A 23,779-nucleotide genomic window follows, 5' to 3' on the forward strand; every position below is an offset into this window, starting at 1 on the left:
GTCTTGAATGGCCATCTGCCTAACACAGGAGACCATCACTACATTAAAGTAAGTTTAATTAACTACCCAGGCACCCAGCGTTTTTTGTAAGGGTGGTTTTTATTACTGTTTAAAGCTAAAGAAAAAAATAATTCCGTAGCTGTACCTAAATAGCTACATTTCCAATTCACATAGGGAAACCTACCCTTGACATGAAGGCCAAAACTATGCGTCCTGAGAGAAGCACAGTGAGAAGACAGTGGACATTAATGTCTAATACTGCCCAAAGCAGGTGAGTGTGTTAAGCAGGCACCTTTAGCATTTCACAGAGAACAGGTCGCCACAATTTTGGGGCATAAGAGATTCGTTAAAGGAATGGTCCAGTCCTATGATGTATTGAGAATCCTCCACTGACAAGGAATTCAGGACCCAGAGCATCTTGTAGGACTGGAGCCTAGAAAGTCAGGAATATGAGAGGGGAACATGTAACAGACTGCTGGTCTGCAGCCAGTGCAATGCTTGCAAGTGCTAGGGCCCCAATTCACATCCCTTGTGCTTGTAATAAATCACGCAGGCACCCAAGTTTGACAGCTTTGGCCTAACAGAAATGCCCTGGTTTGCAGAGGTGTCATTCATGAGTAAGTTGCACAAACTCCAGTGGACGATGCTTGGCTGGGTAGGGTCAAGAGAGAAGTGGACCATCCCAAACTGCCAAACCAGGTCTATGAAAACCCCTTGACACCCCCACCAAACCCAGCCTCTCTTCCTTCACTCTGCTCCCTTGATAGAGGTCCCAGTTTTGCACTTTGTAAATCTTGTCATGCTAAGTTAACCATGTTCAAATTAATAACCCATGCTGTGCCCTGGAAGCACAGAAAATCAGTAAAACTGGCTTATCGGGTTATCTGAAGGTTCCTTCAGGCAACATAGGGCTGACGTAGTGGCTATCACACCACTTCCCACTCTCAGACACCCCTCACCCCCAGTGTAAAGGGCATGACTGGTGAGCCACCACATCCAGCCAATCTTTGGCTGCCATATCGGCATATTATGGGATGTTAACATCAGGTGCATCTTAGAGCAGCTCCGAGTTGTACCTCAGGACTAACCTGGCACCCAGCATCTTCACAACTGGGGAGGGGTTTCCATAAAATTGATTCAAAGACACCTTCATCCCTGCCCAGAGCTTCATTAGGTGCAAAAAGGTCTTTCCCAATGACCTGGCATTATAGCAACAGATGCACTCAGAATGCCCAGACAGATAACTAGAAAGGTGTAACTTAAAACTCCGAAGACACAGGCTTGGAAGTTTCACACTGTATTTTTCTCAATCAAATCAAAGGTAATTCTTTTGTTTGGAAAACACACCTCATTGCACACACTTGGACTAGGATGGGTAAAAATATCTTTCTAGAAATCACACACCTGTGTTCAGAGACGCACAGCAAAGTGAAATCACTGTTATTCTATTATTTCCATTGTTTAAATTCAGCTGTACAATAAAAAGGTTATGTTTCTTTGCATAATCTCATTCACCATTTAAAGAAAAAAAATGGTTACCTACCTTTCGTAACTGTTGTTCTTCAAGATGTGTTCCTCATGTCCATTCCATGCTAGGTGCGTGCACGCACATGTGCATGGCTGCTGGAGATTTTTCCCTTCGTGGTATCTGTAGGGCCGGCTCTAGCACCCTCAGGAGTGCTTCACTTATGGGCCAGTATATAAGGCGCTGCTGACCCTGCAACCTCTCAGTTCCTTCTTGCCGTCAACTCTGACAACAGGAAAAGACGGTGGGTCATGCAATGGACATGAGCAATACCTCTCGAAGAATAACAGTTACGAACGGTAGGTAACCATTTTTTCTTGTTTGAGTGCTTGCTCGTGTCAATTCCATGCTAGGTGACTCACAAGCAATACCCCTGGAGATGGGCACGGAGTTCACGGTCGTGCAGCTTGCAACACTGCTCTGCTGAAGCTGGCATCATCTCGGGCCTGCTGGGTGATGGCGTAATGGGACATGAAGGTATGGACTGAAGACCAGGTAGTGGCTCTGCAGATACTCTGAATCAGCACCTGTGACAAAAAGGCGGCTGATGAGGCTTGAACTCTGATAGAATGGGAGGTTACAATCGCCAGCGATGACACCTCTACTTATTCATAACAGAACTTGATGCAGGCGGTTATCTACAAGGAGCCTTTCATCCTGTCTGCCACCACAATGAAGAGCTGTGTTGACCTGTGGAAGGATCTGGTTCTCTCGATTTGTGAGACTTGGGGAAGAACACCAGAAGAAATATGTCCTAATTATTGTGAAACTGCGAGACCACTTTCAGTAAAAAGGCTGGGTGGGGCTGCAGCTGGCCCTTGTCCTGGTAAAACACCATATAGGGTGGTTCCAATGTGAGCGCTCTAATCTCAGAGATCCTTTGGGCTGAAGCAATTGCTACAAGACCGAGGAGACCTTCCACGAGAGAAGCAGCAGAGAACACAAAGCTAATGGTTCGAAGGGAGGCTCCGTGAGTCTTGACAGTACCAGGTTTAGGTCTCAAGGTGGGATAGGGTCATGAACTTGAGGACAAAGTCGCTCCAGACCCTTCAGAAACCTGATTGTCATGTCATGGGAGAAGACTAATCTACCCTGGACCACAGGGTAGAAGGCCGAGATGGCCGCCAAGTGAACGTTGATTGATGGAGTGCCAGACGTTGGTGCTTGAGACACAACAGATAGTTTAAGATGGATTGCAGCAAGGTCTGGTTAGGAGGAAGATTCCATTCTGAAGCCCAACACGTAAAACATTTCCATTTTGCTAGGTAGGTCACCTTGGAGGCCTTTCTGCTACCCATCAGGATTTGCTGGACTTCTGCCAAGCATGCTTGTTCCTCCACATTTAACCACATAGCAGACAAGCCATTAGGTGCAGGGATGCTAGGTTCGGGTGCAGCAGGTGGCCGTGGATCTGGGACAGTAAATGCGGCTGGAGCAGGAGTTCTAAAGCTGTCACTATCAAGAGCTTCAACAGCATGCTGAACCAGTGCTGGTGCAGCCATGCCAGAACTATCCAGATCACCCTCACCCTGTCTCATCTGACCTTCGAGAGCACCCTGTGCACCAGTGGTATTGGTGGGAAGGTGAACATCAGCATCCCTGATGACTTGAATAAGAAGGTGTCAGACAGGGAACCTCTGTCGAGCCCATGGACCAAGCAGAACCAGTAACACTTCCTGTTCTGCCTGAATGCAAACAGGTTCACCTGTGGGGTTCCCCACCTCTCGAAGATCACACTGACCACATCTGGGTGGAGTGACCGCCCGTGGCGAGACAAAAAGGACCTGCTAAGGAGATCCATTAGTACATTTCTGGCCCCCAGGAGGTGCAACGCCACAAGATGAATAGCATGCGGTATGCAGAAGTCCCACAACCCGAGAGCCTCTAGGCACAGGACTGCGGGGCAGGCCCCGCCTTGCTTGTTGATGTAAAAAATTGCTGTGGTATTGTCTGTCAGACCTTGGACCACCCTGTCTCTCAGGTAGGGAAGAAACACTTGGCATGCCAGGCATACTGCCTTGAGTTCCTTGACATTTATGTGGCGGGAACGATCTCCTGCAACCAGAGACCTCGTGTGCTGAGGCTCATGGACTCACAAGCTCAAAGACTTTAAGGTCAGAAGGGACCATTATGATCATCTAGTCTGACCTCCTGCACAATGCAGGCCACAGAATCTCATTCATCCACTCCTGTAACAAACCCCTAAGCTACGTCTGAGTGGTTTGAAGACCTCAAGCTGCAGAGAATGTTCCGGCAAGTGACACGTGCCTCATGCGGCAGAGGAAGGCGAAAAAACTCCAGGGCCTCTGCCAATCTGCCCTGGAGGAAAATTCCTTCCCAACTCCAATTCTGGTGATCAATTAAATCCTGAGCATGTGGGCAAGACTCACCAGCCAGACACCCAGGAAAGAATTCTCTGCAGTAACTCAGATCCCAACCCATCTAACATCCCATCACAGATCATTGGGCATACTTACCTGCTGATAATCAAAGATCAATTGCCAAATTAATTGCCAAAATTAGGCTCTCTCATCATACCATCCCCTCCATAAACTTATCAAGCTTAGTCTGAAAGCCAGATATGTCTTTTGCCCCCACTACTCCCCTTGGAAGGCTGTTCCAGAACTTCACTTCTCTAATGGTTAGGAACCTTCGTCTAATTTCAAGTCTAAACTTCCTAGTGTCCAGTTTATATCTATTTGTTCTTGTGTCCACATTGGTACTAAGCTTAAATAATTCCTCTCCATCCCTGATATTTATCCCTCTGATATATTTATAAAGAGCAATCATATCCCTCCTCAACCTTCTTTTGATTAGGCTAAACAAGACAAGCTCTTTTGAGCTTCCTTTCATAAGGCAGGTTTTCCATTCCTCGGATCATCCTAGTAGCCCTTCTCTGTACCTGTTCCAGTTTGAATTCATCCTTCTTAAACATGGGAGACCAGAACTGCACACAGTATTCCAGATGAGGTCTCAACAGTGCCTTGTATAATGGTACTAGCACCTCCTTATCTTTGCTGGAAATACCTCGCCTGATGCATCCTAAAACCGCATTAGCATTTTTAACGGTCATATCACATTGGCAGCTCATAGTCATCCTGTGATCAACCAATACTCCGAGGTCCTTCTCCTCCTCTGTTACTTCCAACTGATGTGTCCCCAATTTATAACTAAAATTCTTGTTATTAATCCCTAAATGCATAACCTTGCACTGAGGTGGGCTCCCCACCCTAAGTCTGAGTCATCAGAGACCAATGTCACAGAGGGGGACGGAGGTATGAAGGGAATCCATTCCAACACCACGCCAGAGAAGACAGGATGAGCAGTGGAACTGTAACCACAAGGTTTATATCATATCTGTCAGAAGTGTAGACCAAAGCCAGCCATGTCTTCAGGGGTCTGAGACACAGGGGGGCACGAGTGACCATGTAAGTACATGCTGTCATGTGATCCAGCAGCTTGAGGCATAGCCAGGTGGTATGAGTGGGTGAGCTCTGACGTGGGTGATGAGGTCTGACATAGCCTTAAACCATGACTCTGGGAGAAAGGCCCTGGCCTGGATAGAATCGAGCACTGAGGCAAGTGTGAGTTTTACTGCTTTTTTAATTTCTTTTTAATACTGAATGTGTAATATCTAAAGGATATCAGAAGAGGTACATAAGCAAATATGTAACATGAAGAGAAGGACAGAGTTCTCAATTACATTGTTAATGGCAATAGGTTAGCATCCTATTTATTGTCAAGAGTTTCATCTTGGGGTCCTCTGCGTTCCTATAAGAGCCCTGTAGACATGTTCACTGTGTTTCTACATTGGCTTTTGCATCTCCTTCCTTCACTTTTCTTCTGCTGGATCATCACAACACAGTCTGTCTGCTTCAGACGAGTAGGCAATGCTCTCTTGGGAGCAGGCAAAGCCACTCCTTAATCAGCAAAATGGTTGTGGATTTGGGGATTTGCAAGGGCACACTGGCCAGTTAAGAGAAAGTCAAGGGGGGCTGGGTACCTAATTCCCATTTATGCCTTTGAAAAATCTTCCTCTAAACCTGTGCCTTTCACAGGACAGTGCAGGGTGTTGACACTACAGCACTAGACTTACTGTTTGATTGACCAGCAGTTTATGGCTTATTTATGAATTGATACACTGTATGAATCTTTTCTGTGTGTGCAATGATTTTCAAAGCCCCTAAAGGATTTAGAAGAAAGCATCCTCAGTGCCTAACTGTTCCTATATATTGCACGCTTTATGGCTGGTCTAACATTTTCTGCTTGTAATGTACAAATATATTTAACATACAAGCTAATGAGATGGTCCACGTAGTCCCAAAAAACCCTACTGTGACATGGCAGCACTAATTTAAATGTTACATGCAATACAAATACTTTAAGTATCAATGTTTATTAATGCCATTCATGCATGTAGGCCATACTCATTCTCACAACAGAAAATAGAACAATGATATTTTGATACTTAGACAGTACATTTCATTCAAGGAACTCAAAGCAACTTACAAACATTAATACTCATGTAAGGCAGGTTAGTATTACTATGATCCCACTATTACAGCTAGGGAAACCAAGGCACAAAGGGATTAGGGGACATGTCATACTACCAGCCTGTTACCGAGCTGGGAAAAAGAACCCAGATTCAGACTCTGACTCTAGTGTAATGACCACTAACCCATGCCACTGCCCTAGAAGGTGAAAGAGAACTGTCTAGTTCACACATCGGAGTAGAAGTACAGTGGAAATCTAACCAGCAAGCTCTAACTTTTCACATAGGTTGTACACAATCATTAACTCATACAAAATATGGGATTCTGCATATCCCACAGGAGAAAAACAGCTTCTCTGATTTAGGCCCTACCTTCCCGCAAGCCACCATGGAAAGGGCCAGCTGGTACCAGAGGTGAAATTCACCAAACGCAAACTTCATTGCTCGCTCCAGACACTGAAAAAAACATTGGGAGAAATGTCAGAGATGCATTTTTCTCCCTCTGTCAAGGCTGCTGCTCAGACAGCTCAGTGGACAAGTAAGAGCTTGCACAAATGGACAATCTGAAATGGCCAGAGGTGATCTCTTATGGCAATGTTCCTCTTTCAAATTTCTCTCTCAAGTTAACGGGTACTACAGGTGCTCAGCACCTCTGAAAATCAGGCCCATTTTATTTAAGTACCTATGGATGGCTTTAGGAGCCTAGTTTGGGCACTCAGATGTGTATATTTTTGACCTAAACTGACACAGACTTGAAACTGTTTCTAAAAATTTTCAACTACCGTCTTTCCTGCTCACTTCCACCACCAACATTCAACAATTATTTTGCAAAAAGACAGTGCTTGTTTGCATGAATTAGGCTGATGTCTCAGTAAAAGGTCACGTACCTCAGAAAGCATGACATACTGCCCTCTTCTGCCCAGTGTGATACTCAGAAGGTCATACACTGCAGAAGCATCCTGGAGGCTGACAGTTCGATCATCCTTCTGGTCAGGGGCACGGCTAATTACTGCATCTCTGTTCGCCTGGTCACAAACACAAATAAGAAATCTGACCTGATGACAGCAAATTGAGAGCACCAAGCCAAATGCAGAAGGGTATCTGTCTGTCATTGACTGTGTTTACTCAATAATCACTCCATGGCAAAATAAACAGTAGATCTACCTCCCCATTTATCTGCACGAGGCTAATTCAGGATGCCATACATATGAAATGAAATGCTGGAAACAGCTCATCACCATTAACTTGCAGAATCATAGACATTACAGATGGAAATGAGCTACTGGGCCAGAATTTCCAGGGTCCCATATAAATTGTGTGCCTAATTATTTCAATTGCCTGCACCTGCGACAATTGCACCTACATTGCTGCATATTCCCCCAAGCTTCTGATAGTTTATTACTTCCCAATGGTAGGTATTTCTTTTAAACCTTTCTGCTGCTCACTTTTTATTAGCTAATTTGGACATGTTGCCCTAGTAATTGGATTTGTTTGTCATCATGTTAATGAATGCAGAGGCCTTTGCAATGTCATGTCAATAAGATTTTTTTTAAATGTAATTTGTACAGATAATAATTTATTATACATACCAGTAATCTATAATTCATTGCAACAAACTGCAAATTCAATTTAAATAGAACCTACCTTTTAACTTCTGACAAGGACAGTCCAGTAACTCACTAGGAATATTCTGAGCTGCGATGCAAGAGACTCAGGTTTGACTAAAGATCCTAATAGCTTAGCTTTCTAAAGGCTATGTCTACACTTGCAACTGAATGACAAAACTTTTGTCTTTCAGAGGTGTTAAAAAAATAAAAAAACAAAAACCCACACTCTCAAAAGACAAAAGTTTTGCCAATGACAAGCGCCAGTGTGAACAGCTCTTTGTCTGCAGGAGCACTCTCCCTGCTGACAACACTGACGCTACTCATTGGGGGTAGAAGTTTTTTGTAGGCAAGAGAGCCAACAAACAGCAGCTACCCTGTGTGACTTTTAGCAACAAGGCTGTAGCGACACAGCCCTGTTCCTAAAAGCTGTGTAGTGTAGACATAGCCAAAGGCAAAGGACAAAATTCTGACCCCACTGAAGTCAATGGCAAAACTCACATCAACTTCAGTGGGGCTAGGATTTCACCCAAAGCATCCAGCCCCTGAGGGTATGACTAATATACAACATGGGCATGGGCTCTGACAGTGTTTAAGCCCAAACCCCACTACAGTCCACACACAAAACCCTCAGATAGGCACCTGCACCTTGCAGAACACAGGTTGCTGGCTCATCCAGAGGTACAAGGGTATAACACTGCAGGATTCTGGTCCATCTGGGGTATGAGGACTATGAGGCCCATGATTTTGACAGGAGCACCAAAAATCTGCATTTATCTGAAAAGACCTCTAAGAGGCAGGTTGGATTTGAGATCTACTGCACCACTGTCTGGTGAAGGGAGCAGATGAAAACGATCCAGACTACCCATCACAAAGTAAAGGATAGAAATGGTGCATCTGGGAACTCCCCAGCTACCTACCCCTACTATGAGGAATTTGACCAGAGGCTGACAACCATCCTAGCACAGAACTGAGCATGACTGTCTCCAGAGTAAGGATGATGTGCTTATAACCCTGGAGGAAGTGCATCATGCCATTCAACAGAACTGTGGACAGGCTCCACAGAAACCCCATCTGGAGCTCCTCAGCTGAAAGGACAATAACTGCAGGGCAAGGCATCAAAGGCTGATCATTATCCAAGCTGGGAAAATGAAGAGACTCCTCACAGTTTCATCAAGGGCAAAAAAACTCAACCAGCCCAACTATTCCTCCCAAATGGGAAGGCTGAAAGGTTTGTCTTGTAATCTTATTTTCATGTCTTTTTCTCTCTAACTGCAGAGAAAAGATCTTGTCAAAAGGTTAAACACAGGAATCAAGCATATAAAAATGACAGAATATGGAGGTCTTACAGACCACGTATATTTCATTATGATAAAACTGCAACTGTTTCATCATTATATATTATATGTTACAAATATTCATTGCCACAGTTAGAATCATAGAATCACAGAAGATTAGAGTTGGAAGAGACCTAAGGAGGTCATCTACTCCCAACCCCCGGCTCAGGGCAGGACCAACTCCAACTAGATCATCCCAGCCAGGGCTTTGTCAAGCCAGGCCTTAAAAACCTCTAAGGATGCAGATTCCGCCACCTCCCGAGGTAACCCATTCCAATGCTTCACCACCTTCCCAGTAAAATAGTGTTTCCTAATATCCAACCTAGACCTCCTCCACTGCAACTTGAGACCACTGCTTCTTGTTCTGTCATCTGTCACCACTGAGAACAGTCTAGATCCATCCTCTTTGGAATGCCCCTTCAGGTAGTTGAAGGCTGCTGTCAAATCCCCCCTCACTCTTATTTTCTGCAGACTAACTAAGCCCAGTTCCCTCAGCCTTTCCTCATGAGTCATGTGCCTCAACCCACTAATCATTTTCGTTGCCCTCCATTGGACTCTCTCCAATTTGTCCACATCCTTTCTGTAGTGCGGGGACCAAAACTGGATGCAGTACTCCAGATGTGGCCTCACCAGTGCCAAATAGAGGGGAATAATCACTTCCCTCAATCTGCTGGCAATGCGCCTACTAATGCAACCCAATATGCCGTTAGCCTTCTTGGCAACAAGGGAACATTGTTGACTCATACCCGGCTTCTCGCCCATTGTAATCTCCAGTTGAGGAGACCAACACAATCACTGACAACCATCACAATCACTAACAAAGGGCTAAATGGCAACCATAGTTAAAGGAAACTGACAGGTCTAATTCAATCCAAAATGTAAAGAGGGGAGAGATAGCTCAGTGGTTAGAACAGTTGGCCTACTTAAACCCAGGGTTGTGAGCTCAATCTTTGAGGGGGCCATTTGGAAAACTGGAGTAAAAATCTGGGGACTGGTCCTGCTTTGAGCAGGGGATTAGACTAGAAGACCTCCTGAGGTCCCTTCCAACCCTAATATTCTGTGAAAAACAAGCTTTTACAAACTCTAAGACCAACATTTCAATTATTTTTTTTTAAATCACAATGAAATTAATTTCTACAAAAAATCCCCTGCGGTTGCAGCACACATTTTGCTGCACTGTGGATAGTATATGAGAACCAGAAAATGAAATTGAAACTTTAATTTTTAGTCAGTTTCAAATCAATCTTGCAATCAGGGCCCCAAAATATAATAAAGTAATCTTCACTTATTGTTCAGTGTGACAGGAAAGCAAATATTAAACAAACAAGAATGAAAAGTAAATTAAACTGTTAAACTTTCCTTAAGGATTAACCTTTAAAAAAGAAGATAACATGGTTGGCCTAAAAAACTAGGGAAAAATTGCATAGAATGATCCATACTGCCAATTAAATCCTCCCACGTTCATACGGCAGCTTTCTGCATTAGTTACTCTGCTACAACCGTTTGTGAAAAATAGCTACACTGAAAATCATCCACATATTTCGTAAACTGCAATCAGCTTCACGTCATAGTCAGCCTTACCCTGCTGCTATTTTAGGCCTCTGTCTAGTACTGAATTGTGATTTTGTAACTGATGTATTAGCAGAGATAGAAGATTCATCAAAACTGGAGAATGGTCATTCATTTCTGCTTACAGAACGATAATACATATCAGTGCCACATGCCCCTTTGGAGTGTCTTGATACTGCAATAAATTGCATACTACAGGAGTACATGATTTTAGAATAGCTTCTCAATCTGAAGATACTGTCCTTCACTAGAAAGAGAGCATTGAAAATAAGAAAATATTACGAGACTCATGATAAAATCGTGAGAGTTGACAACACTTTATTTTGTTCACATTGGCTGTTACTGCTGTAATAATATGTATTATACATTAAACAGGTAAGTTAGTATCTTATATTAGCTAGATATTAGAAGCAATCATTGCAAGACTTGAGATACCATTTATTACTATAATATTACATGCAGGAAAAATTGTGACTTGTTTACTGAAAACCATTTGGGGTGAATCAATACATTTTCATGGTTTACTATTTCCAAGATGAATTATACTGAGATCTAGAACAACATTAGCCAGGATTTCACGTTGTATTTATTTAAATGTATAATGAATATAGGTGGGATTTTCAAAAGCACCTACGTGACTTGGGAGCAAAAGACACAATTAAACTCAATGGGCTTATGGTCCTAAATCACTTAGGCACTTTTGAAAATCCCACCCTATTTTTTTTTTCAAGTGCCTGTGCTGGGTTCTAGGTGCCTTTACCATACATTGAAAATACCATCAAATAAAAATAAAGCCAGGAGCTTCTCCTGACCCCTGAGCAAATACAAACCAAACCAAACCAAACCAAACCAATTCATAATAAAAATAAATAATAACCCTTTGTCCACAAACATCAGCCCCTATCCCTCCCCAAGGAAGGAGGCAGCCCTTGCAGTATGCTGTGAAGATCAACAAAGGCCATTTCAGAACAAAATGGACCCAAGTACTTTAGAGGACATCTACACAGCCTATGCCAGCCAACTTGGGCTTGTGGGTCTCAGGCTACAGGGCTGTTTCACTGCTGCGTAGACTTCTGAGCTCAGGCTGGAGACCAGGCTCTAGGACCCTGCTAGGTGGAAGGGTCCCAGGGCTCAGACTCCCCTGAGAAGTCTACACAGCAATGAAACAGCCACTCCCAGCCGGAGATCCATGAACCTGAGCTGGCTGGCACAGGTCAGCCATGGGTTTTTTTTGACTATGTCAACCTCCTTCTAGTGTTTTATAGGTCAAAATCCACACATGTAGCCCACCACAGAATACAGAACAGCACTAATGCCATGTACTCCTGGCAAGCTACCTTGCTTACTAAGCGGGTTGCCACCTTCTCCACCAGTTTCAATTTCCCAGTTGGTTTAAGTTGCAACCCCATGCAGACCACACTGCAGTAGTCTAACCTCAGGGTGACAAAGGCATGGATCTTCATGTGAATAGGGATACTCTGGCCTCCTGCAGATCATCCTCGAAGATTCACAAGGTGTGGGGGCTGGTCCCACACTTTGTTCCCTAGAAGATAAGCCCATCTCTGTGATGGAATGGTTCAGGAGAAACCTCCAGGAGGGGAACCTGACAGAGACTTCCTTTCCTTCCCAGATATACACACACACCCACACCACTGGGGCAATCTGATGCTGTGTTTTATCCTTGCCTCTTCATTCTTTTCCCCTTTACAATGCTAATTTCAAAGGGGGAAGGAAAAGATCCCTGCTGGCACTCGACATGGTGATTGTATGTGCAGCCCTGCTCTGTGAATGACTGAGCAATATATATACTGATTCTTTCCGGAAGTCAATATCAACATTTATATTGAAAAAAAGATAAAGATGACCATGTGCTTGTCTGTTAGGGCAAGCTGTTTGTTTAATATTCAGTAGATAATATAAGTACATTCTTACACCCACAGTGTGTAGCCCCCTGAAGCTAACTACCAGAGTACGTTGGGCAGCTTTTTTTCTGTTCTAATGATGCTTGACAATAAGAAACATAGTTAGATCTTAGTAATACTTAGCTATCATAAGAACTGCTCTGTAAATTTATTATCCCAGTTTTGTAAATGAAAGCAGGGAAGTTGTACCATTACAGCAATATTTTACCTCAGAAGCAAAACTTTATGCTTTCAGACAATGTATTACACATAGTACACTTCAATTAAACCTCCACTCCATAATCACAAGGTAAATTGTTTTAACTGAATCTGAGGCCCCATTATTTAACCTTGGAAATGTTCTATTTGGTTTTAATTCAAAGTTGAATTATCAGTATGTTTTGGATTGACAAACACATCTTATTTTATCTATGAATGCATAAAATTCTAAGCTTACAAATACACATCAATAATTTTTTGCATGCACATAAAAGCTTACCCTTTTTCTCTCTGCCTTCAAATTTATAGCTACATTATACTGTATTTTTCACTTTTCCTGATTGCTTGACGGGCTATTAAGATGATTAGAGTAATGGAAACAGGAGGAGGAGGAGGAGACTCAAAGAGCTTGGCTTGTTTAACCTAATCAAAAGTAGGCTGAGGGGAGACATGATTGATCTCTATGAATACATCAGAGGGATAACTTTAATTCCTCTCCCCCCCAGGTATTTAAGCGCTAGTGTGGACACAAAAACAAATGGATATCAACTGTCCATCAACAAGTTTAGGTTTGAAATTAGGTGAAGGTTTCTGACCACCAGAGGAGTGAAGTTCTGGAACAGCCTTCCAAGGGGAGCAGTAAGGGCAAAAAACCTAACTGGCTTCAAGACAGTTTGATAAGTTTACGGAAGGGATGGTATGAAGAGACTGCCTACAATGGCATATAGCTGATCTGTGACTGCAAGAAGCAAATATCAACGGCCGGTGATGGGACACTAGATGGGGAGGGCTCTAGGTTACTACAGAAAATTCTTTCCCAGATGTCTGGCTGGTGGGTCCTGCCCACATGCTAATGGTCTGATTGCTATATATAGAGTCAGGAAGGAATTTCCCCCCAAGTTAGATTGGCAGAGACCGGGGTTTTTTTTCGCCTTCCTCTGCAGCATGCGGCATAGGTCACTCGCAGGTTTAAACTAGTGTGAATGGTGGTAACTTGAAGTTTTTAAAACCTAATTTGAGGATTTCAGTAACTCAACCATAGATTGAGTGCCTATTACAGGAGTGGGTGGGTGAGGTTCTGTGGCCTGCAATGCGCAGGAGGTCAGACTAGATGATCACGGTGGTCTCTTCTGGTGTTAGAGCAGTAGTGGGCAACCTGTGGCCCATCAGGGTAAGCTGCTGCGGGCCGTGAGACATTTTACTGACGTTGACCATCTGCAGGCACGGGTCCCCACAGCTCCCAGTGGTCACAGTTCACCTTTCCCGGCCTATGGGAGCTGCAGGAAGCGGCGGCCAGCACGTCCCTGTGGACTGCCGCTTCCCGCAGCTCCCATTGGCCAGGAATGGTGAACCGTCGCCACAGGGAGCTGTGAGGGGCCGTGTCTGTGGACGGTCAACGTCAGCAAATTGTCTCTTGGCCTGCAACCAGCTTAATCTGATGGGCCACATGTGGCCGGCAGGTTGCCCACCACTGTCTTAGAGTGTATGAGAACAGTCGTCTCAAGCTGTGGACCTCAGACCATTAGCGTCAGTGCTGACTGACCACAACATGAGCCTTTTTATCAGCTGCTAATTCACGTTAAAAGGCAGGCAGAAATACTTTAGACCCTTTCCCAATAGGACTTCTCCACATAACTAACTATTATAGTTGCCCCAAGGATGTTCCACAGTTCACACAATCCTGACTGGGGAGGGAAGGTGTTCTACTCCATAAAAAGAGACCCCCCTGTTCCAGACTATTGCTTGGGACACATACGACCGTTAATGCGAGTTCAGCATGAGAATCTAGGGGAGACAGTTACCTTAAATATATAATGGTGTACTTAACTTATGCTACTATGCCACACAATTATGTGAAAATTGTGGTGTAGCTGTGTCATGTTTATTACATGTATCTGTATAAAAAACAAATTGAAGTAGCAAACCCAAGCAGCCATTATTATTTCAGCAGTTATTCCACACCTATGTTATTCTACAGAGAATTAAATTCTACAACAACATAGAGGTGTGCTTCTTAATAATATGTAAAACAATAGTATGAATTACAGGGCAACAAACTCCATGTAACAGCCTCCTATTTCACAGAGCAAGTAGATAGGAAGTATCCTTTAATTGCTCATTTTGAAACATTGCTTTACAAAAAAACCCATTAAAGTCTTTAATGAGTGCTTCTCCCTGCCTTCTAATTTATGGGCATTCTAATGTTCAGCTTGTGTCTTCTTCTAATAGATATAATTGACAGATCGCCTGCAACCCAGGGGGGAGGGGAGTAGCATATTGTATACCAGTGTACTATAATAATGTAATTGAAGTGACTCAATATCAACATTATGAAAGCAAAGCAAATGCCATTTAGATATTTCCCATTTAGACCGGCAATAACCTCTGTTCTGGTTTCTGAAATCTCAGCTGAGGGTTGGATATCTTCTGAAATCCCAGTCAGGGAACTGGTAATGGAACATTTAGCCTTCCACCCTTAGGGTCTCAGTTCTGCAAGCTGTTCTGCTTGGGAGTCCCTTCATGTAAGTGGTGCTCCATGTGGGTGCAGGTTCAGTCCACATGGAGAAGTTTACAGGACCAGGGTCTAACTCAATGGATGAATTTCAGCCCAGATTGGTTGTGAACAATAGGTTTTTACTATCCATGTGAAATGTGTGGGCTCAGCCTCATTTCCAGTAGATACCTACAGCACAGAAAATATATCAGAATCCTTTTCAGGCTTTCTCAGCAAAAAAGCCAAGGATCTGAATGGGCACAGAGGATGGATTACCCTCTGACCCACAAAATGGCCCTGAGGCAAATCAGTGTAGTAGAATTTACACTACCAGTGCCCCCATGGTAGGAAAAGAGGAACTCTGTTTCTGAAGATGTCAATGGCATATTCATTTACAATTTTTATCTTAGGAAGCCCTGAAATTACCGTACATAGGTTAATTCACATGAGGCCTTGCATTTTGGCACTCATAGTCCCACCATAGAGAACATGAGCATGTCCCCACTTATAACAACTGACGGAGTAAGAGGACAGTAAAGGAAACTTTGAGTCATTGCTCCAAGTGTTTCTCCTTAAGAAATGAAGGTCAGAGAAGAAAGTCAGTTAGTCCCTATGTAGAAATACTCAAATAGGGACCAGGACATTCCAGAAGATTCCACTTATAGAATTCTGACTGCATTCTTCTGTGGAAGGCTGGGAGAAGCATGCTCCCCTCACTACTCACGAAAGAAACCATGGTTTTAGCATACAAACCCCATACGTCCTCCTAGATCTGCACAGATCACAGAGATCCACCAGGATACTGGGCCATCTGCCCAGAGACCACTTGCCACTGCATGGACTTTGGGTTTCCCACCACTGCTTCTCCCCGGGGAGACCCCCTTTTTTTTATTTAAAGGCAGGCATTCCTGAATAATTAATACAGACTCTGGCTGTACTGACTTTTCTTTCTGTTTGTACTGGGCACACTGAGGGTAATCCACCTCTGTGTGGCCTTTCTGTGGCAGGGGCCCTCTGGCAGGTTCCACACCAGCTTGTAACAGCACAGATTCCTGTACAGGGGTAAAATCTACCCCCAGGTCTGTAAATCACTTGGGCGACGTAGGGCCAGATCCTCAGCTGGCATAAATGGGCACAGTGCCATTGAAATCAATGGAGCTGTGCGCATTTACACCTACTTAGGATCTGGCCCATAAAGCACTCAAGTACTAAATATTACCACTTCACTCTTTTTCCTAAGTTTCCTAAGTGCTTTCCTCTAAGTAAAATGCATCAGTAATATACACAGACAATTAAAAAGATATCTGCTGCAAATTGCTAGAGAACTACAGAACTCAAATAAACAAAAAATTGGCTGTTTTCCACTCTCACCGCGTAACAGCGGTATTCAAAAAGAAACAGAGAAACTCAGAAACGCAGATGATTCTTGGAAAGTTAACAGCGTGAATACCCCTTTCAAATTTTCCCTTTGTTTTGGCATTTGGTAAAGCAATATGACTATCATACCTTTTACTGGTTATATTTTAATGGCTTCTATTATATCTGAACTAATTTTGAAAATATCACAAAAAGCAAGACAGAAAAAAAAGAAGACAACGTAACAAGTTTAACATAAATCAGATATGGGCTGCATACCTGGAATAAAATATATTCGATAGCTAATATAATAACTGATGACATTTGAAAAGCTCCCATCACCTTAGTATCTGAATGCCTTTCAGAAGCTTGGAAGTAACATGCATTCCCGCAAGGGAAAGGAAAAAGGCTCTTAGTCCATGTCCTGCTGCCCAGATTAAAGCTGCTTATTCAAGAGGCTTTAACATAAGTGGTGTATTTTCTGAAGCATATGCTGGGCATATTCTGCCTTCCATCTTCTTGGGAGGTCTGTAGAAAGAAAGCAGCCTTGTGTTGCACTCTAGATGTGACAACATTCAGGCTTGTTGTACGAAGTACAGCGCATTGGTTTGGAGAGATTCTGACAGGAATATGTAGAATGACAATCTTGTATCTCATTCATCTACTATGACAGATATCCTCCCCCTAGTCCTCAGGAAAACAAGCTTGAGAGAAAGTTTCATAACAATTGGTAGGCTATTGTAGATCTGTCATCACTGGGTTTACTCCCATTTAAAGAAACTCCACAACAAAAAACTCCCCTAATTTCTTACAAATGAACAATTTTACAGAGTCAGGAATTGCAAAGGAACTGCAAGACTGAAATGTTCCAGATGTTATCACCATATGTAGACAATGGGTTAAACCGTGCTAATCTTACTCTTGCAAGCAATCCCACAGAAATCCATTGGATTGCTCACATATGTAAAGGGTATGTCTCAAAATCTGTATCCATGCACCATCCTCTCTTTTCTCTCAGACTCTCCAACCTCAAATCCCCACCATGGACTCAAATCAGAGATGAAAGTTGATGATGGCATTGAATTTATTAGTCTTGGATACAGGCAGTTTAATTTCTAATATGATAGAGAAGACGGACCAGAAAGCCAAATCAATCTAAGTTACCCTTCCCCATTCGTTCTGTTGATCCATAGCCGCCAGGGAGAGACTATGTTGTAATACAGCCTCTTGACACAACAGCGGACATTACCAAGGACTCAATAAAGGCGATTTAAGCTGTGCTTTAAATCTCAAAAACTCAAGAGTGGAATAAATTCTTAATGTAAATAAACAGCTAAAAAGTTACTTTAAAATAAACACACAAAAGCTAACAGAAAATGTTCCATTCCTGGCTCTGAGAAATCTTTGGCCAGTGAGGCCAATTACAGTACAAAAAATACTCCAGCGAATAGTTATTAAAATAAACACAACTACATTAAGGGAAAATCCTGCCTGACTCTCTCTCTTCACTCCCACCAGCACAGAATGCCTGGCTGGCAACAGAATCAGTACCAATCCTCTACGCAAGGGCATGGGTAGCAGGATATGGGGAGCCCACTCCAAGGCAGGCTGGGGCAAGATGCCAGGGAGCACTATACAGAAATGCAGGGTAAGTGTTTTGCGTGGGTTAAATTAGGGAAGGACTGGACTGGTGGAGTTACAGCTATGCTCATCAACCTGCCACACGCTGCCATACATGGTGGGCATATCTCAGCCCAAAGGGTTCTAAGCCCCATTGATCCTTCTGGTTCTGAAGGGAAGATGTCTTCCCCCCACAGGCAGCAGATCTCCCCTTTAGGCGGCTCATTTACTGTTACTTGGGAAATATCTACACTTAAAAAGCAACAGTAGCACAGCTACAGACACTACCTGTAGCACTTCAGTGTAGACACTGCCTACATAAAAGGAAGGGGATCTCCTGTCACTGTAGAAAATTCACTTCCCTGAGAGGCAGTCGCTAGGTTGATGGAAGAATTTTTCCATTGACCTAATGCTGTCTCTACTGGAGGGTTAAGTTGGCATAGCTACATCTCTCGAGGGGGGTTCCCACACCCCTGAGAGATGTATCTATGCTGTTGTACATTTTCAATTAAGACCAGTGCTTGGGCTGTGCAAAGACGATGAGAATTAGGCCTTCAATTCTTAAACAAACAAGTACAATAGGCTCTGTGATTTGCAGTAATCTTTAGGCTGTCTGGTCTATTTCTATGGATTCCTTGAAGAGGATACTGTTATCAGCTCTGGTAACGAACTTAATATCAGCTGGCATTGGAAAAGACATCTGCCAAACTCAACAATCAGGCTAGAATACCTTCGCTTACCATGAAAATTAGATTCCCATTTTCAATGAGAAAGGAAGCATGGAGGAACACAACTGAGATCATTTCCAGAGGAAACTGAACCTCAGATGCGAAGTGATATATATTCTGAATATGGTACTTCCTAGTTTTTTTTAAAAAAAGTTTCTGTGTTACTTGTAAATTGTGCTATTTTGTAATCCAAAAAACTATCATACTCTCTGGCTCAGAGACACAGTCAATGTAATACTTAAATAATGCCCGGTTACAATTAGAAGTCATCCTCCTTTTTATTGAAATGAGGAAAAAGATTCCTTTTAAAATTACACTGTCGTAAGCCCTGATTCTGCACCATTAAAGACAATGGGAGTTATGCCGTTTCCTTCATTGACTGGAGGATCATGCCCATGGGGGCTTTAATGTGAAAGCTTTTGTCAGGGAAAGTTCTTGTAACAATGGAGGTCTCCTGGGGCCACCACACAGCCAGGGGTTTATTTGGGTGAATGAAAGGTTAGAAGGGTGACAGAAAGGGAGAGACAAATAATCTAAAATTCATCAGAATATGTAGAACCCAATGGCACCCTCCCTTCGTAGGTTACTTGAAAAATTATTCCTTGAAAAACATTTTACTATCCCCTCGCCCTTTCCCTCTGGATCCCTCTTGCCTCCCCAGGCCTGCTCCATGGCTCTCCTTTGTGAACCCCAGGCGTCTGCCTATATCAGCCCTCAAGCCACCAAGGTTTTCCCTTCTCTCTGCCCTTCCCTCTTCTTTCTGCCTTTGCCCCACCACAACACCCAGAGGAGCAACAGACACAGGAACATTCACATACAGAGCAGACAATGACATGGCCATTCTGTAACTTCTAAATACAGAAAAGCTTTGTTATCCAGCATGCTGGAGGAATGGAGGTGCCGGTTACTCAAAAATTCCGGTTAACTAAGAGTTATACTTACCAATGGAATACCAATTTTCAAAGAATTAGTAAACAATAAAATGAATAAAGTATAAAATAGTATACAGGTACCCCAATCCAGTGGCTGTACTGTACTGTGGAGTGGTTGGTTTCCTGAAGCACTTAGTTTTATACAGGTAAAGTTTTCTATACTGTAGGTTATTTTATGACACTACATATCACTATGGGCAGCGTATGGTGTACACCCAGATCACTAAAAATATACAACACTAAAACTATACTAAATATAATTTAATCTTTCACTTCAGGACCTTGCGGTGCCCCAAGGTCATCATCATTATCAACATCAATTATCACTGTAGATGTAGAAGACTGAATCTGTAATGACCCTATGACACACCCTGGAAGCTGCTTTTTTGAATAAATCCCTGATATCAGCTTTCGTACTTGTCTTCTGCCTCTTTTGCCTAAAAGGGTGCAGAATGTGCAACTGCATAACCTCCTGGGCAGTATACTAGTCCTGGTTACTAGATTGAAGATTTGTATTGGGAGATATCAGAAATGCCGGTTAATAGAGAGTTTTGTGGTTGATAAAGTGCTGGATAACATAGCTTTTACTGTAACATGTTGGAATGGATAGCACTCCAAGAGATAAGTTAGACGGGAAACAAAGCATCCCAAGCTGTATGTGTGATTAGATTGCTCCCGATGAGTCAATCTCATTGTACAATTTTGTTAATCTTGAGAGTTGATTACGGTAAATACTGAAAGAAAGACGAAAGCAGCCAGAAACACAAGAGCTCTGTGCTCACTGACATGCAGAGATATATCACTGTCATTTTCCACTCCACTCTGTAGGAAAGTGAATGTGTATTATTCACAGTGGTTAGCTTTACAGCTTTCCAATCAAGGGGGAGACCTTGTCTCTCGTTAACTTACTCTCCTAGGCTTCAGTAAATTAAAAAACACAGCCACCCCTCCAACTAGCCTGCAGCCAGGCTGCCATGGCCAAGATCGCACATTATGTCATAAACTTAGAAAGATTTTCCCTTGTTAGTAGCTGAATGGGAGAATTACAGGGAAAATGTCCACGGGTCACATAGATCTTTTGGGCACCAGCAACTTTTTCCTGTGGTTGCATTTCTGTTTATTTGTCCTTTGTATTCTTTAAAAAGCTTGCAATTTTTCAGCCAATCTCATGGCTTTTGGGGGCCAGACTCATTGTTTTGGAATGTTTGGAGCAGGCAGTGCTAGAGCGGTCAGTTTTTCCAGGGGGTTGTGTGGAGGGAAGAGAAAGACTTGATGATTGGTGGGAAATGAAGAATGGTCATAAAGAGTCACAGTTCGTTCCTGAAAGGTCCAGAGGCTGTAATTAAAAAGGAGAGGAAAAAAATGCACTGTATCCTCTCCCTCTCTTGTTTGTCTGTGAGCTGTTTAGACTGTAAAGTTTTGTAAATTGACTGTTTTGGGGCAAGGGCCAGTGTTGTTATGGGGTATTTAAAGCACAGAACACCCTTTAGCTGCTATATAAATAATAATAAATATTGTACAGTCATTTAAATGAGTTGGACAACATCAATGAGGAAAAGCTATTTTCCAGGGTCTAACAGGATGCAAAACCATTAAAGGTTACTTGATACTGTTCTGTAGAGAGGATTTTTTTTAATTCATTTTTCTTCTGTAAGAGACTTGAGTTTACATATAGCTGAAGTTATAATGGTTATAAATATAAGTTATAAACCTGATGGTTTCCATGTGGTCCATTAAGAATGTTGTGCACATAACACAAATCCCTTATTCACTATGGCTGCAGCTAGTCAAAGGCCATTCAGGGCTGGAAGAGCAGGGATGTTTCATATAAAGACTAAGGTGCACGGACATACTACTGAATATTGTAAAGGCTGAGCAGCACATATCTGCATTATGCCTGGCTTTAGACACTATTACTAGTCCTCCGTTTTTATGACCACCAAATTCACAGAGAAGTTCAAAAAGGTAAATCTGTAGCCTTACAATGGTAAATATCAGGGCAGGGCTTAGGAAAAGGGTGTCAGAAATCCAATGTGACTATGGTGGACATAGAAGTTCTGTTTCACACAGCTCAGATCCAGTCCTGTTAAGCATGTAAGTGCGTGCTTTACTTTAAGCATGTTAGTCCCAACAAAGTCAATAGGAGTACTGAGACGCGTAAGGGCTTGGCTGGGTCTAGTCACAGTGTGATCAGATTCATAGACACAAAAGTTGCAGCTGCAAATTATCTTAGATTCCAGTAGGAGCAAATTGGTAATACAGAAGAGAACGCTGAACTACACAACACAGCATTTTCGTTCTCTTACCATTCTTTTCATTCCCAAGTAATTTAAAAATATATGTATACATTTGGTGCTTACCTTTGAATCTACCAATTATTTAATTCTGCATTACTTGTTTACAAAGTTTTTCCTTTAAAAAGGTTGTTTTTTTTAAAAGTTTGTATGTCTGTAGTGTACTTCTCTACAAAGTTGCTCTAGTGCTAACAGTTATCAGACACAATACCAATTTTTGCAGCCTTTAATAAAGGAAATATTTATTTTACCACCATAGCAAACAGTACAGAAAACCTGCAACGATTAGAGTTGCCAATTACAGTTGACCTCAAACAGACTAATGCCCTTTTTTTCACAAAAATTTGTACTTTTTAACAAATATGCTTTGTGCGTCAAAGCATAGCAGATCCCTCATTAATTTGAGTTGCACACTCAACTCATTTGTTGCCTGCAAAATTGTCATTTGTAAACACGAGAAGGCTTGTAAAAAAACCCGAAACCCAATGCATTTAAATTTGTGGAGAGGAAAATGTTTGTTTTCCCTTCCTAATAATCTCCTACAAACTGCATTTCAGCAATATCAGGAGTAGAAACATTATTTTCCAAACCACAATATGGGCAAATCATTCTTTTCTTGAACGATCCCTCAGCCCTTCACTGGATATCCATTTAATAAGCAATAATAAAATCTGAGTCATTAAGAGAAGACACAGCTGGTTCCTACCTTACTACTGACTTATTTATTTCCAGGTGTCTGGGGGACATTCTGTAAACATGTGGATTCTTTGCAGCTTACAAAAACTTCCAGAAGACTCGACACACAAATGCTAGATACCCCCTATTACTATCATTATTAAATACTCATTTTGGCTTACCATAGATTCACTGATTAACAGGAGGAGAAGAGCCTCTTCTATGTTGTCTTGAGGGCAGTACAGGCTGAAAGACAAAAACTTTTTTATAAACAAGATAAGGAATTAGTCCACCAGTCTCTATTTTTAATGTCACAAGAGGACCAGTAACTTGAAACATCTCATGTATGATTCATTTGCTATATGATATCCTTTTTCAGATCCACACAATTAAAAGCTCTAGTGCGTATTCTAAAATGGACTATTTTGACTCACCAGAACCTTCATCCCATTCCACAACTGAGATAGCTATTTAGTCAGATATTCTCTATTCATGGGAAATAACTAAATACTCCAGATATAGGTCAAGGTTTTTCATAAGACATTTTGATTAGAAGTTAAAATAAATAAATAAAAATGAACAAGGCTACAGGGGTCAGTAGCCAAGTTGGCATTCAGGGACACTTCAGTCACACTTTTTCCTCTCAGAGTGGAAACCAAAACAAAGAGCTGTGCTTACTTGTCTCCTGTGTATAGCTGGGGTCTCCGCCGAAGAAGAGTGCTAACGTAAGAGTTATCTTCCTTGTTCATGAACTCAGGCAGAGGATCAGATAAGGGGCTCCAGTAACAGTCTTCACTCAAGGAGTGGAGGAGCACTTCGGCTAGCTGTTTGGCTGCTGTCTACGGATCAATAGAAAGCTCCTTAAAAAGGCTCTCACACACAGGGGGCATGTCTTCACATAGGAAACGTGAGTACAAAACACACTCGGGACCTGACTTTCAGAGGTTCTGAGCACTAACAGTCCAACTGAAGTGACTAGGAACTGCACGTGCTCAGATCCTCTGAAAATCAGGCCCTAGAAGTTTGTATGGTC

General features: G+C 42.5%; 1 protein-coding gene across 6 annotated transcripts in view; it reads right to left on the minus strand.

Annotated features, from left to right (window-relative positions):
* TTC7A (tetratricopeptide repeat domain 7A) overlaps positions 1-23,779 on the minus strand; it is a 307,984-nt gene that overhangs the window by 206,073 nt on the left and 78,132 nt on the right. For 5 of the 6 annotated variants that reach the window (XM_050951817.1, XM_050951813.1, XM_050951814.1 and 2 more), the window contains 4 exons: positions 23,425-23,585; positions 22,929-22,992; positions 6,905-7,042; positions 6,390-6,473 (listed from right to left, as the gene is read on the minus strand). In XM_050951817.1, the coding sequence (XP_050807774.1) occupies positions 6,390-6,473; positions 6,905-7,042; positions 22,929-22,992; positions 23,425-23,585 (447 nt within the window). The remainder of the gene's footprint in view (positions 1-6,389; positions 6,474-6,904; positions 7,043-22,928; positions 22,993-23,424; positions 23,586-23,779) is intronic. The other variant, XM_050951815.1, reaches the window with a different exon arrangement.

This window comes from Gopherus flavomarginatus, chromosome 4, assembly GCF_025201925.1.
Source record: "Gopherus flavomarginatus isolate rGopFla2 chromosome 4, rGopFla2.mat.asm, whole genome shotgun sequence".
Lineage (NCBI taxonomy): Eukaryota > Metazoa > Chordata > Testudines > Testudinidae > Gopherus > Gopherus flavomarginatus.